The following is a 14604-nucleotide window of genomic DNA, read 5'->3' as shown; positions in this document are numbered from 1 at the left end:
AGCCTGGTTAAGCAGATTGAGAATTAAAAAGACAGAGGAAAAAGCAAAGCGGGGGAGGGGGGGCGGACGGAGGAGACCGAAGTGTGCGCCCGAAGAGTGTGTGAGCGGAGGGGAGGGCCCGCGGTGCGGAGGAGAGCGCCCCCGCCTCTTCTGGGCGGGGGAACCTCACTCACCAATGAAAAGTAGTCACTGACTGCCGAGGGGGGGGAAAAAGTTTTCCTGTTGACTGTTGGAAGCGAATTGAGCAATTATCTAGTTTACCTTCTCCTCTTGGAAGTTAACGATTGGCGAGATCTTGGCTGCGTTATTGACACAACACTTTCTATTGATAGAAATAAGTAGTGATTGTCCCCGAGTCATTGGTGCGCCAAGAACTCTGCGATGGGCTGGCAGGAGTCCATTGGGCTGGGCAGGCAGGTTCGGCTGGTGATGCTGGGGAGGAGGAGGAAGAGGCTGCTGGTGGTGATGGTGCCCGTCCCCTTCTCCGCAGGTCTGTGACAAGCAGGGAACAAGGCAACGACGGCGCAGCCCGGCCCCGGCTGACGACGGACGCTGGCGACTCCGACATGGACAGTAGCTGCCACAACGCGACTGCCAAAATGTTAGCGACTGCTCCGGCCCGGGGCAACGTGATGAACACCTCCAAACCCTTGGCTTTCTCCATCGAAAGAATCATGGCACGCACCCCCGAGCCCAAAGCCCTGCCCGTCCCCCACTTCCTGCAGGGAGCCGTGCCCAAAGGGGACCCCAAGCACTCGCTGCATCTTAACTCGTCGATCCCCTGCATGATCCCCTTCGTGCCTGTGGCGTACGACACGAACCCCAAGGCGGGGATGACGGGCGCAGAGCCCCGAAAGGCGAGTCTCGAGGCTCCGGGGGCCCCGGCCTCAGCACCCGCGGCGCCCGCGTTCAGCTGCAGCGACCTGCTCAACTGCGCGCTGAGTCTCAAGAGTGACCTGGCCCGCGACGCGCTACCGCTGCAGCAGTACAAGCTGGTAAGGCCGCGGGTGGTCAACCATTCCTCCTTCCACGCCATGGGCGCCCTGTGCTACCTGAACCGAGGTGACGGCCCGTGCCACCCGGCGGCCGGCGTCAACATCCACCCGGTGGCCTCCTACTTCCTCAGTTCCCCTTTGCACCCGCAGCCAAAAACGTATTTAGCCGAAAGGAATAAACTGGTGGTCCCGGCGGTGGAGAAGTACCCCTCGGGAGTAGCTTTCAAAGACTTGTCTCAGGCTCAGCTGCAGCACTACATGAAAGAAAGCGCCCAGCTTCTGTCGGAAAAAATAGCATTCAAAACCTCTGACTTCAGCCGAGGCTCTCCTAACACCAAACCCAAAGTTTTCACTTGCGAAGTGTGTGGAAAGGCAAGTACTGGGGGGCGGGGGGCGGGGGCGGTGAGTCTTCTTTCCTTCCTTCTAAATTTATTTTGTAATTATTTGTATACACTTGTCAGAATGTTATCACCTCCTTCCCTTTCCTCTACCCGGGGGTGATCTCCAAGGGCTGTTTGGGCTAACCTGTTGTACTTGTGTTTAATTTTAAGGTCTTTAACGCGCACTATAACTTAACCCGTCACATGCCGGTGCACACAGGAGCCAGACCCTTCGTTTGCAAAGTGTGTGGAAAGGGCTTCAGGCAAGCCAGCACCCTGTGCAGACACAAGATCATTCACACCCAGGTGTGTTCGACTGTGTCAGTCTCACCTGGTTTGTTTCCGAACGGTTTTGTTTTTGTCTTAATGGCCGATAAACTCTTAACTCCCTGCAGTTAAGGTTTGTTTGAAATGTGCCGGCTGGACGAAGGGGAAATGCCGGTATTGTTTACCTTTGTTCTGCTTAAAAGCATGAGGGAGAGCATGACAGTGTTTTGAGTTTTTCAGACTCCACTCAATAACAAAGTAGCTTCACTTCTCTGCTTGTTTCTTCTTTCCGCTTAGGAAAAACCCCATAAATGTAACCAGTGTGGCAAAGCGTTTAATAGAAGTTCTACTTTAAACACGCATACCCGAATACACGCAGGCTACAAACCGTTTGTGTGTGAATTCTGTGGCAAAGGATTTCATCAAAAAGGTATGGAACCCAGAAGGCGTTGTCTTTCGCGGGAGTCTTACCGAAAGCCCTCAGTTCTGGGGGCTGTTTTAGAAGATGTGTTTTAAGTGCACCCAGTTACCAGCGCGTGCGTTGCCTTTCCAACCTCCTATCCCTAAGTGGGATTAGACAAAGGCATGGCTCGTACACAGAGGGGATATTTCTTTTTAACCTCTTGTTCTCGTTTTATAGAACTGAATTAATAACTATTGTATTGAAATGTAGCGGGAACGACCTCATTGTCGATATTTAAAAATAACTTCGGGGAGCCGAGTGCAGGTGGGCATCTAAGTCCTGCCCGGGGTTGTCGGATCTGTGGCCCCTCTTCTCCCGCCTCCTGGTCCTTCCACCGTCTGCCTCTCCCTTTTCAAGCTCTCTTTTCAGGTCCACGTCCCTGTCGTTTGTCTGTTGCAGGGAATTACAAAAACCACAAGCTGACCCACAGCGGGGAGAAGCAGTTCAAGTGCAATATTTGCAACAAGGCTTTCCATCAGGTTTACAACCTCACGTTCCACATGCACACCCACAACGACAAGAAGCCCTTCACCTGCCCCACGTGCGGCAAGGGCTTCTGCCGGAACTTTGACCTCAAGAAGCACGTCCGGAAGCTACACGACAGCGGCCTCGGGCTGCCGCGCCCGTCGGCTGGGGAGCCAGGTGCGGACCCGTCGCCCCCTCTCCAGCCGCCGCCGCCGCCCGCGACGCTGCCGCCTCTGCCGCCGCCGCTGCCGCCCCCGGGGCCCCTGCAGCCTGGGCTCCATCCGGGCCACCAGTGATCAAGGCCAAAGTCTCTTCCCCGCCCCAGCCGGGTTCCTCACTCCCGAAGCAGCTGGCGGAATAGAGCTGGACCTCTCTACCCAAACTCGTCTGTAGAACCCAGGGCATGTTGGGCCCCACGCGTTAGCGCCAACCAGAAGCCTCTGAATCCCCTGGTCTTTTCTCCTCTTGCATGCACCTGCTACATGGTTTCGTGTATTATATGCTATATAGGCACTAACAATTATGAGAAAACTTGGGGGTTTGTGTTCTGATTTTTTTTTTAATTTGGAAAGACTTTCATCTCGGGTGGAGAGACAGTGTTTCTTTTGTTTTTTAAAACTAATTTTCTGCTGTATTTATTGAGATCTGTATTAGCCTACGCGGGCTTGCTGCAACCGTTTTAATTTTATTATTGTATATATTCCCATTGTGTTGATTCTGCAATCTCGAGATGCCTGCCGATTGTTTATTACCATTTTCTCTTTCCCTGAAGTCAAAACCAAACTCTGTGTGTATGTTATATATACACGCATAGATGTGTGTGTCTGTTAAGACACATGCCACATTCATGAGCTCACATGCACATATGCACACATACACGTTAGATAAGGGTGGTTCATTATGGATGAATTTGAAGTTGAAATTTTGGGTTTGATTCTTGCACGTGAAAACTGCTTCATTGACTGTTGGAAATAAATCCTTGGAACATGCTTATTTAATCAACAACCTTCAGGGCTCTGTTGCTGTTTTTCAGCTAGAGATCACTGATTCTGACCCCCTCAGCCTTCTTCTTTTTTAAAATGTTCAACCATGGATTAGTACTGCCCAATGTTCTAAACAATTCACCAAGAGCAAATAATAGTCTCTCCAAATAACAGCAAATTGTTACAACTTTGGTAAAGTAAGGAAATTTGATTCAGTTCAAAGAAGATGTGGGCTTTCTAACAGAAGCATATCTTTGTCCTGGACCATCGGATGTGTTTGTGGTGCAAAGTTAAGTGGGAACAACATATCTAGAAGGTGCATGCAATACACACCTTCACACAGGATTACAAGGATGCCTTGTAAACGGGGGATCTATTGTTCATACCCTGAAGGCACAAACTGACTTGTACACAGCTGGCAAAGGAAGCCTGCATGTTTTTATGTGTCTATGTATGTTTGTAGACGAATATGCCTCCATTCAAGGAGGAAACATGGATGAAAACCAAACTGGCGGGTGCCAGGTCCTTGAAATGCTTCAAGTGTTAATCAGCAGCTCTGCTGTGAGCTCGGGCTCTGGTGTTTTCTAACTGCAAGTCTCTCCTGTTTTCTTGCCAAAACAGTGAAACAACTGCTAAAGACTTTAATTAAGAGGGGTAATTAGTTCAGATTTATCAAAGCCGGGTTGTTATACTATTAGCTGCTCAGTAGAAGCTGCCAGACAAGCTCCCAGCCCAGCCCAGCCATCCTGCTGCAGCGGGGCCACATCCAGGGAGAGAGGCTGGGGGTGGGGGGAGTGGGCAGCAGGGGTCCCTGTAACCCCGGGAGCCTCGGGGTGCATCTCAGCCTCTCCCTCGGCCTGGCGCTCCGGCTAGGCCAGGCTATGATGCAGAACCCACCGCGGATCCTCACCAAGAGCTTAGGATCCCCTCCCGCACCGGGGCAGGGCAGTCTTCCCGGCCCTCCTAGTGCCTCGACGGTTGCAAGAGAGGTTCGGGGAAGGAGTTTAAATTTTTGATCTGGCCTCAAAGAGAGTCTTGAGGGCCGCTGAAGGAAATGCGGCGAAAGAGACAGGCTGGAGGAAGGGAAGATAGGCGGGGGACACGTCCCGGCGAGACGGCGATTTCCTTGTCAACAAGAGCCCCGCATTTCCAGGTAGTGGAAGGATTGACGGCTTCCAGGATCCGAGAACCGACGACCCGAGGGGTTCCTCGGCGGTCCAAGACTGAGAGAGGTGGTAGACATCCTGGGTGAGGCGACCACCGACGAGTGGGTGAGCGGGTCCCACAGGACACCCTAGCCAAGTTCCACTGGAACCCCTCTCGGGTTGGGGAGCCCAAGACCCCGGCCACGGAGTGGACAGCAGAGCTTCCGAGAGTAAGGAATTCCTGGTTCCGCGTGCAGAGGTCGGGTCTAGACTTCCCAGCCCTTGAGCTGGGACGCAGGCCCTTCATCAGTCACCCCATCGCCCCCGGGGCACTGGGACTCTGAAGTCCCAATCCGGCAATCTAGAAATCGAACCCCAAACTTTCTCTTTTCTTGACCTCCCCACACCTCCCCTTATCCTTTGCTGAGACTAGATCCCTGTTAGATTTAACTTCAGAAAGAGATGGAGAGTTTTGAAATTCCATAGGTGGGTAAATTCTGAATCTACGAGGCTGGCAGAACGGCCATTCCTGTTGAATATCTCAGCCAAGTAGAAAATCTTGTCCGAGGTGCTTGCCACATTCCCTCAGAGCAGCTGCCTGAGCCCCAGGGAGCTTGGGGGGAATATCGAGGTAGCTTAGTCGAATCTTGAAAGCGTTTGTTCTCTTTAGGTACACAGAATAAAGTCAAAGGTCATTATAAAGGGCAGAAAATGGCCTTTGCCTCTTGAATTTATTCTCAGTAAGTATTTGAACTTATTCTCAAAACCAGGATGTAATTCTCCCAGACTTTCAAGGTTACACAGTTTTACTGGTGGAAAAGAAAATGAGCATATTTGAGGAAAATTACTAAGCCATAAAGCACTTATAGTTAGGAAGTACTTATAAGTGGTCCTCCCATCTTTTAGCCCCTGCCAGTGTACCTTGACTTGTGTTGAAAAAGAAGTCTTCTAGGGAAGGACAAAATTGGTCTGTTGAGGGGGGCCGAGGTATAGAGGATGTTATGGTAATCTGAATGACCTTTTGCAGGTCTGATTTGGGATGGGGCAGCCATTCCAGAGAAGACAGGCAATGGAGCCCTTGTCTGTCTGGTCACAGGTTTCAGTAGCCTGAAGTAGTGATGATTAAGTAGGAGAAGCCAAAAGGAAATTCTCAAAACTAAGCACTCAGGAGAACTACTTGTCAGGAGGTGAATCATCGATGAACTTTGATTTATGACAAAGCTGTTAGAACTCACTGAACATCAAGGAGAATCTCTTTAAAGACAGGATGAGCTTAGAGATTAGTTGGAGTGGTGGCTGCTGGGGAAGGGGGTGTTGAAAATTGATGAAAAGGGCTACTTAGCTAATAGTCAATAGAAGACCTTACAGTTCTCCCACTTCCAACAGATATTAAAAGGTGCCCTTTCACTATCTAACCTGAATGTTTGTGTTTGTGTGTGCTTGTATAAATGTTTGTGTTCATTCATGAGATAGGCACCCCAATGGTATGCATCACAAATTGACTCACATCTCAATCCACTATCTTTAGCCAGCAAATTCTCTCCTTTAGAAAGGAAGAATGGCCAGTGTTCCGATTATCTGCAGAGGGGAATGGTTTATCTTCAACTCTCAGCTGGAGTTATTAATAACTTTGGGTACAGGGGAAGGTGGCCCATCAGACTGCAGGAACCAGTTTTAGAAAGTTACTGATCTGGGGCCTTATGTTTTGCTCAGTTTGGGAAATCACAAGGTAGAATGGAATTAATAACATAAGTAATTAACACTTACAAATTTTATTTTAATCCAGATCCCAAATTCTGATTTCTAATAATCTCTTCTCAAAGGATATAAAATGTTCCAACTTTAAAAAATTTAGTTTGAGAACAAGTTGTTATTGTGCAAGGTTAGGACTGAAGTGTCAATTTTTCAATAGTAAATGGAAGGATTTTTAGGGGCTCATCAGAGCAGTTATTTGTTCGTGAAGTTTGCAACTTAGTGAGTTTTTTTGTAGAACTTTGCTCCTTTCTAAATATGAAAGGAATGAATCCACAAGGTGCAATGGAATCTAGTTTCCAGAAATGTGAACACTGTATTAAACAGTTGCCTCTTAGTTAGTGGCAGATAAGTCAGAAATCATAATTTTGTTAGATGTGGGGACAACTCAAAGCATTGACTAAGTTATAACTGTAATGGAACATTTTGTCTTTGCAAAATATTTATCCCCAAATATATAGTATAAAATACAAATGATCTCAAATTCAAAATTAGGGTTTATTTCTTATAGAAACATTTTTTTGTCACTTTATAAACCCTTTTAATAGGTAAAACCTTTATGATGCATAAAGTTTTTGATTTTAAGGGATCATGACTTGCTCTGTTACAAACAGTATATTTCAAAAGCATGAAAAGTAAACACAAACCTAAATCTCAGTGGGTAAGAATATGCAGTTGTTGTCTGGTCCCAGGAAACATTGCCTTTTTCTATATTTTTGCCAAAAACACATGTTACTTTCACACAAGAAATTTGTTTCCATTAGGTTAATTAAAGACCAAAAAATAAATGATATTTGCAATTATAAGATACCTTATTATAGATGTCATTGTTTCTAGAAATCTATTCATATGTCCATTCCAGCTCTAGGCAGACTAAAAACAAATACATTCATCAACCCACTGGTCATTAATATTCTCTTGGTGTTGAAGCAATTGCCAGTTCAAGCCAGGATAGGTTACTGACTCCAGGCAATAAAGAAGAGGAAGCTTGGTTTTTAAATGACCTTGATAGGAAAAGCTACCTCTGCTATTATACTTTTTCTGCTTGTATTGTAACATGTTGCTTATAATGAACTTTGAAGAAAAGTCAAAATCCATCATGCATTTGACCATTCAAATATCACAAATAACCATATACATTTTCTGTTCAAGTCCAAGGTGATATTGGTGTCAAATGAAATCATATTGTTATTGGTCTTATGAAGATCAAGTTATTAAATAAAGATGAAATAAAATTCTGTCAGTACAAGTCTCCAGGGCTAATATTTTGCTGTCAAACAAACAAATGTTTCTCATGGGCACAAAGCTATGCGAGTAGGGAGAAACAGCATCATGTACCAGTTCCTCACTCAAGCTACAAATCTATTCCCCAGTGAAGAACAGATTTCCAGTCTGATTGAATGTTCTTCTTGATAGCAATAATACACACTTTTTTGTGTGAGAAATATCAAAGTTCAGACCAATGCGGAACCCTTGAAGCATAGTAGCAAATATTGAGATATCTCTTGATAGCCCACATAGAAATGTAACTGGAGGAGAAACTGGCAAACTGTTTCAGTATTCTTGCCTGGGAAATCCCATGGACAGAGGAGCTTGGTGGGCTACAGTCCATGGGGTTGCAAAGACTTGGACGTGACTGAGCACTCACGCATACATAGAAATGTAATCTGTCAGTTAAAGGTGAACAAAACCTGGAATTGGTGAAACATTCCACACATGTAAATTGTTTATACAAATTTCTGAGTAAGATTTGCATTTTTTAAAATTTCGGCTAGAACTAAAGTTTGGAAGAAACCTCTATAGAGCAAACAGCCTAGTTTCTTCAACAGACAACAGTAAGAGAGTGGGAGGGACAGCTGGAAAAAGAGAAGCAAATGGTACGGGGACCTGTAGAAAGGCTGAGCGCAAGGCGGAAGAGGATGAGGGCAAGGAGGAAAACAACTATCACTTAGATTAAAAAACATTTTTTAATGTGGACCATTTCTTTAAAAGTCTTTATCGAATTTGTTACAATATTACTTCTGTTTTATGTTTTAGCTTTTTGGCCCAAAGGCATGAAGGATCTTGGCTCCCCCACCCGGGACTGAACCTGTGGGTTGCAAGAAGGGGAAGTCTTAACCACTGGACCGCCAGGTGAGTCCCCAGAGAGATTTTAAAGATGGTTGCCATGTTTTTAACATAGCTATTTAACAGTTGCTAAAATAGTGCTATTAATAATCAACCGCTACATATAAATCTTATTTCAACCCCAAATTAATGAAATAAACTGTAAAAATGAAAGTCATTTGTAACATCTGAGACAATTGGAAATTTGAACACTGTTTAATAAAATTAACAAATCATGTTTACTTTCTGAGATATGAAAAAAGAATAGTGGTTTTGTTTTACAAAAAAAAACAGTTCTTTTAGAACTGCATTCAGTGATTTAAGAGTGAAGTGATATCAGGAATTTGCTTTAAAATAATGCAGGAGAAGGGAAGGGGTATAAGTACAGATGAGTAACATTGGCCATGAATTAATCCTTGTTGAAGCTGGGTAATGATAAACAATACTATATTATACAACCTGAATACTTTGATTAAATTTAAATTTTCACTTAAAAATATTTTACACTAAGTTGTATCATAAAACATTTTCTCCCTAAACACTCCTATTCCTATCACCTGAAAGCATTACTTGTGTATCCTGAATAAAGCATTAATTGTCTATGCTGTTCTTTTTAGTCTGATTCTAGCATTAATACCATTACAATAAAAAACCTTAAACATTTTGTAGAATTAAATAATTCTACAATAAAGCAATTACATAACTGTCAGTTTGTGGAAAAGAATGTAAAGGAAGAGAACCAATGAATCTACTCTCTAAAGAAGCAAAATGTGAGAGTAAATGACAGTTGAAAGATTATATTGGTTAAGATATTTGCGATAGTCAGAAGAAATATATATATGCAAGGGTTAAATGAAAAGCAGTACAAAAAAGGGAAACTTCAGCCTTGTGTAGCAACTCAGTACCAAGAAAACCAAAATCAAAACTCAGTGTTCATTCATTATTTCATTGATTCATTCAAAGTGCTTGGGTCTGGGTATCCAATAAGAATTAACATTCATATTATTTTATGTTCCTGTAATTCACATTTTATCTTGGAAAACAAAAAATTGTGTGTAGGCTCAACAGACTTCCCTTTCACTAAGACTGATATGATCTAAATGGATGAAAGACCTCCTTGCTAATATAGGACCTAATGTAGGAGCCTCTGGTATGGTACCATGGGACCAGATGACTAGCTGCTGGTACATTGATTACACTGGACTCCTTCTTCTTGAAGGACAGTATGTTGTTTTTTGCTGGAAAAGATGCATATTCTGTACATAGATTTGTGTTTCTTGTGCATAGTGTTTTTGCCAGCACTTTCATTTATGGATTCGCTAAATTCCTCATTTACTTTTCTATCACATGAAATTTTCAGGCTAAGAAATTTTACAGCAAGAAAATGAGGCTAGTAAGTACCCAGTGAGTACAAAGAAATTTGCAATGCCTAAGAAATCCAATGCATATAATTGTTGTTATCCATCATATGTATCTTACAAATAGCTGAGAAAAGAAGAGATGCTAAAGGCAAAGGAGAAAAGAAAAGATGTATCCATTTGAATGCAGAGTTCCAAAGAATAGCAAGGAGAGAGAAAGAAGCCTTCCTCAGTGATCCATGCAAAGAAATAGAGGAAAACAATAGAATGGGAAAGACTAGAGATCTCTTCAAAAAAATTAGAGATACCAAGGGAACATTTCATGCAAAGATGGGCTCAATAAAGGACAGAAATGGTACGGACCTAACAGAAGCAGAAGATATTAAGAAGAGGTGGTAACAATACAGTGAAAAACTATACAAAAAAGATCTTCATGACCCAGACAACCACAATGGTACGATCACTCACCTACAGCCAGACATCCTGGAATGCGAAGTCAAGTGGGCCTTAGGAAGCATCACTACGAACAAAGCTAGTGGAGGTGATGGAATTCCAATGGAGCTATTTAAAATCCTAAAAAATGATGCTGTGAAAGTGCTGCAATCATTACACCAGCACATTTGAAAAACTCAGCAGTGGCCACAGGACTGGAAAAAGTCAGTTTTCATTCCAGTCCCCAAGAAAGGCAATGTCAAAGAATGCTCAAACTACCACACAATTGCACTCATCTCACATGCTAGTAAAGTAATGCCCAAAATTCTCCAAGCCAGGCTTCAAGAGTATGTGAACTGTGAACTTCCAAATGTTCAAGCTGGATGTAGAAAAGCTGGAGGAACCAGAGATCAAATTGCCAACATCTGCTGAATCATCGAAAATGCAGGAGAATACCAGAAAAACACCTACTTCTGCTTTATTAATTACGCCAAAGCCTTTGACTGTGTAGATCACAGCAAACTGGAATATTCTTGATGCTGCTGCTGCTAAGTCGCTTCAGTGGTGTCTAACTCTGTGCTACCCCATAGACAGCAACCCAACAGGCTCCTCTGTCCACAGGATTGTCCAGGCAAGAATACTGGAGCGGGTTGCCATTTCCTTCTCCAAGGCATGCATGCATGCTAAGTTGCTTCAGCCGTGTCTGACTCTGTCCGACCCTATGGACAGCAACCCACCAGGCTCCTCTGTCCACGAGATTCTCTAGGCAAGAATACTGGAGTGGGTTGCCATTTCCTCCTCAGGGAATATTCTTAAAGAGATGAAAATACCAGACCACCTGACCCGCCTCTGAGAAATCTATATTCAGGTCAAGAAGCAACAGCTAGAACTGGACATGGAACAACAGACTGGTTCCAAATCAGGAAAGGACTACATCAAGGCTGTATATTGTCACCCTGCTTATTTAACTTTTATGCAGAGTACATCATGAGAAATGCTGGGCTGGATGAAACACAAGCTGGAATCAAGATTTCCAGGAGAAATATCAATAACCTCAGATATGCAGATGACACCATCCTTATGGCAGAAAAGTGAAGAAGAACTAAAGAGCCTCTTGATGAAAGTGAAAGAGGAGAGTGAAAAAGTTGACTTAAACCTCAGCATTCAGAAAACGAAGATCATGGCATCCAGTCCCATCACTTCATGGCAAATAGATGGGGAAACAGTGGAAACAGTGTCAGACTTTATTTTTGGGGGGGCTCCAAAATCACTGCAGATGGTGACAGCAGCCATGAAATTAAAAAACACTTGCTCCTTGGAAAAAAAGCTATGACCAACCTAGACAGCATATTAAAAAGCAGAGACATTACTTTGCCAACAAAGATCCATCTAGTCAAAGCTATGGTTTTTCCAGTAGTCATGTGTGAATGTTAGACTTGGACTATAAAGAAAGCTGAGTGCTGAAGAATTGATGTTTTTGAACTGTGGTATTGGAGAGGACTCTTGAGAGTCCCTTGGACTGCAAGGAGATCCAACCAGTCCATCCTAAAGGAAATCAGTCCTAAATATTCCTTGGAAGGATTGATGCTGAAGCTGAAACTCCAATCCTTTGGCCATCTGATGTGAAGAAATGACTCACTGGAAAAGACCCTGATGCTGGGAAAGATTGAGGGCAGGAGGAGAAGGGGACAACAGAGGATGAAATGGCTGGATGGCATCACCAACTTAATGGACATGAGTTTGAGTAAACTCTGGGAGTTGGTGATGGACAGGGAGGCTGCAGTCCATGGGGTCGCAAAGAGTCAGACATGACCAAGCGACTAAACTGAAGAATTTTCCACAGGTTTTTTTTGTGTTTTACACAGGCAGCTGAGTAGTCATGGAAAAAAGTACATATGGTTCATACCTCCTGCCTTAACCAAGGGAAATTGCAAAAGGACAAATATTTATATGAAAAATATGTAACCATAAAAGAAATAGAAGAAATTATGGAATATTTTTTAATACTCATGTAGTGAGGATAACTTTCTAAGTATGGCAACAAATTCAGAATACATTAAAGAGATGTGTATAAACTAACCTCATAAATATGAAAAAAAATGCACATCAAAAAAAAAGGAAGCAAAGTCAAAAGAAAATCACAAACTGGGAGAATGTTTTGCAATGTTTGCAACTTAAAAACCAAACATAGAGCAAATATCCTTGCTGTATGGAGAGTTCCTGACACATTTGTTGTGAAAAGGATGTACCTAACAAGTGTTTATAGAAATAGTTCTTTAAAAAGAACATACAAATGTTTGGTAAACATCAGAATATGTTCAACCTCACTGTATTAAGAGAATTGTAGATTAAAACGTCAATGAAGCAATTTTCACCTATCTGATTAGCAAAGATTTAGCTCACTTTGTTGGTGAGGTTTGTGGAAACAGGCACTCAGGCATTACTGGCGGTAGTTACTACTGATACAATATGGGTGGAGGGCAGTTTGACAACACCATTCCAATTATGGGTTGTACATTGCCTTTGATGCCACAATTCTACTTCTATGCATTTATCTCATATTTGGAAAATTCTTATTATATAATTTATTTCAGTATAATTGATCAGAGGAAAGACTGAAAACAGCTTGTATATCTGTGCCTGCTGCTGCTGCTGCTAAGTCGCTTCAGTTGTGTCCAACTCTGTGCGACCCCATGGACTGCAGCCTACCAGGCTCCGCCGTCCACGGGATTTTCCAGGCAAGAGTACTGGAGTGGGGTGCCATTGCCTTCTCCAATATCTATACCTAGAACTAGGTTAAATTTACTGTACTTTATTCATATAATTAAAACCATGAAATCATCAAAAAATGAGAAAGGACTTTAGAATGTGGTTGGAATTTTACAAGGTTAAGTTTAAAAAACAACAAGGTTTTACAAATATCATATATTGAGGCATATATTTGGAATCCAGAAAAATAGCACTGATGAACCTGTTTGCAGGGATGGAGTGGAGACGACGCAGACCTAGAGAATGGAGTTGTGGACACAGTGGGGGAAGAAGAGGGCAGGACAAATTGAGAGAGTAGCATTGACAGATATACACTATTATGTGAAAAATAGCTAGCTAGTGGGAAGCTGCTGTATAACACAGGGAGTCCAACCTGGCGCTCTGTTATAACCTTGAGGGGTGGGATAGGAGGGGGGAGGAAGGCTCAAGAGGGAGGGGTATATATATACCTATATATCAGCTCAGTTCAGTTGCTCAGTCATGCCTGACTCTTTGTGATCCCATGGACCGCAGCACACCAGGTCTCCCTGTCCATCACCAACTCCCGGAGTTTACTCAAACTCATATCCATTGAGTCGGTGATGCCATCCAACCATCTCATCCTCTGTCGTCCCCTTCTCCTCCTGCCTTCAATCTTTCCCAGCATCAGGGTCTTTTCCAATGAGTCATTTCTTCACATCAGATGGCCAAAGGATTGGAGTTTCAGCTTCAGCATCAGTCCTTCCAATGAACATTCAGAACTGATCTCCTTTAGGATGGACTGGTTGGATCTCCTTCCAGTCCAAGGGACTCTCAAGAGTCTTCTCCAACACCACAGTTCTAAAGCATCAATTCTTCTGCACTCAGCTTTCTTTATAGTCCAACTCTCACATCCATACATGACTCCTGGAAAAACCATAACCTTGACTAGACGGACCTTTGTTGGCAAAGTAATGTCTCTGCTTTTTAATATGCTGTCTAGGTTGGTCATAACTTTCCTGCCAAGGAGTGAGCATCTTTTAATTTCATGGCTACAGTCACCATCTGCAGTAATTTTGGAGCCCAAAAATATAAAGTCAGTCACTGTTTCCCCATCTATTTGCCATGAAGTGATGGGACCGATGCCATGACCTTAGTTTTCTGAATGTTGAGGTTTAAGCCAACTTTTTCACTCTCCTCTTTCACTTTCATCAAGAGGCTTTTTAGTTCCTCTTCACTTTCTGCCATAAGGGTGGTGTTATCTGCGTATCTGAGGTTATTGATATTTCTTCCGGCAATCTTGATTCCAGCTTGTGCTTCATCCAGCCCAGCATTTCTCATGATGTACTCTGCATAAAAGTTAAATAAGCAGGGTGACAATACACAGCCTTGACGTACTCCTTTTCCTATTTGGAACTTCCATTTCCAGTTCTAACTGCTGCTTCCTGACCTGCATTCAGATATCTCAGGAGGCAGGTCAGGTGGTCTGGTATTCCCATCTCTTGAAGAATTTCACACTCCAGAGGAGAGT

The 14604-nt window shown here is 43.5% G+C and overlaps 1 protein-coding gene across 1 annotated transcript; it reads left to right on the top strand.

Annotated features, from left to right (window-relative positions):
- Nucleotides 1–566: 566 nt before the first annotated feature.
- On the top strand, nucleotides 567–3573 carry FEZF1 (FEZ family zinc finger 1). The gene is made up of 4 exons (NM_001205706.1): nucleotides 567–1367; nucleotides 1547–1681; nucleotides 1940–2072; nucleotides 2505–3573. The coding sequence occupies exons 1-4, from the start codon at nucleotides 567–569 to the stop codon at nucleotides 2864–2866; spliced, it is 1431 nt and encodes a 476-aa protein (NP_001192635.1). The 3' UTR covers nucleotides 2867–3573.
- Nucleotides 3574–14604: the final 11031 nt, after the last annotated feature.

The sequence above is a fragment of the Bos taurus genome, chromosome 4, assembly GCF_002263795.3.
Source record: "Bos taurus isolate L1 Dominette 01449 registration number 42190680 breed Hereford chromosome 4, ARS-UCD2.0, whole genome shotgun sequence".
Classification (NCBI taxonomy): domain Eukaryota; kingdom Metazoa; phylum Chordata; class Mammalia; order Artiodactyla; family Bovidae; genus Bos; species Bos taurus.
Note: the sequence above shows the minus strand (reverse complement) of the source record. Positions and strands in the feature narration are given on the sequence as shown.

Excerpts from the sequence above, each read along its gene's own strand:
- FEZF1 (NM_001205706.1), top strand. The coding sequence starts at position 567 with ATGGACAGTAGCTGCCACAACGCGACTGCCAAAATGTTAGCGACTGCT. Across the intron at positions 1,682-1,939 it reads ACAAGATCATTCACACCCAG|GAAAAACCCCATAAATGTAA; the intron begins GTGTGTTCGACT and ends CTTTCCGCTTAG. Across the intron at positions 2,073-2,504 it reads CAAAGGATTTCATCAAAAAG|GGAATTACAAAAACCACAAG; the intron begins GTATGGAACCCA and ends TGTCTGTTGCAG.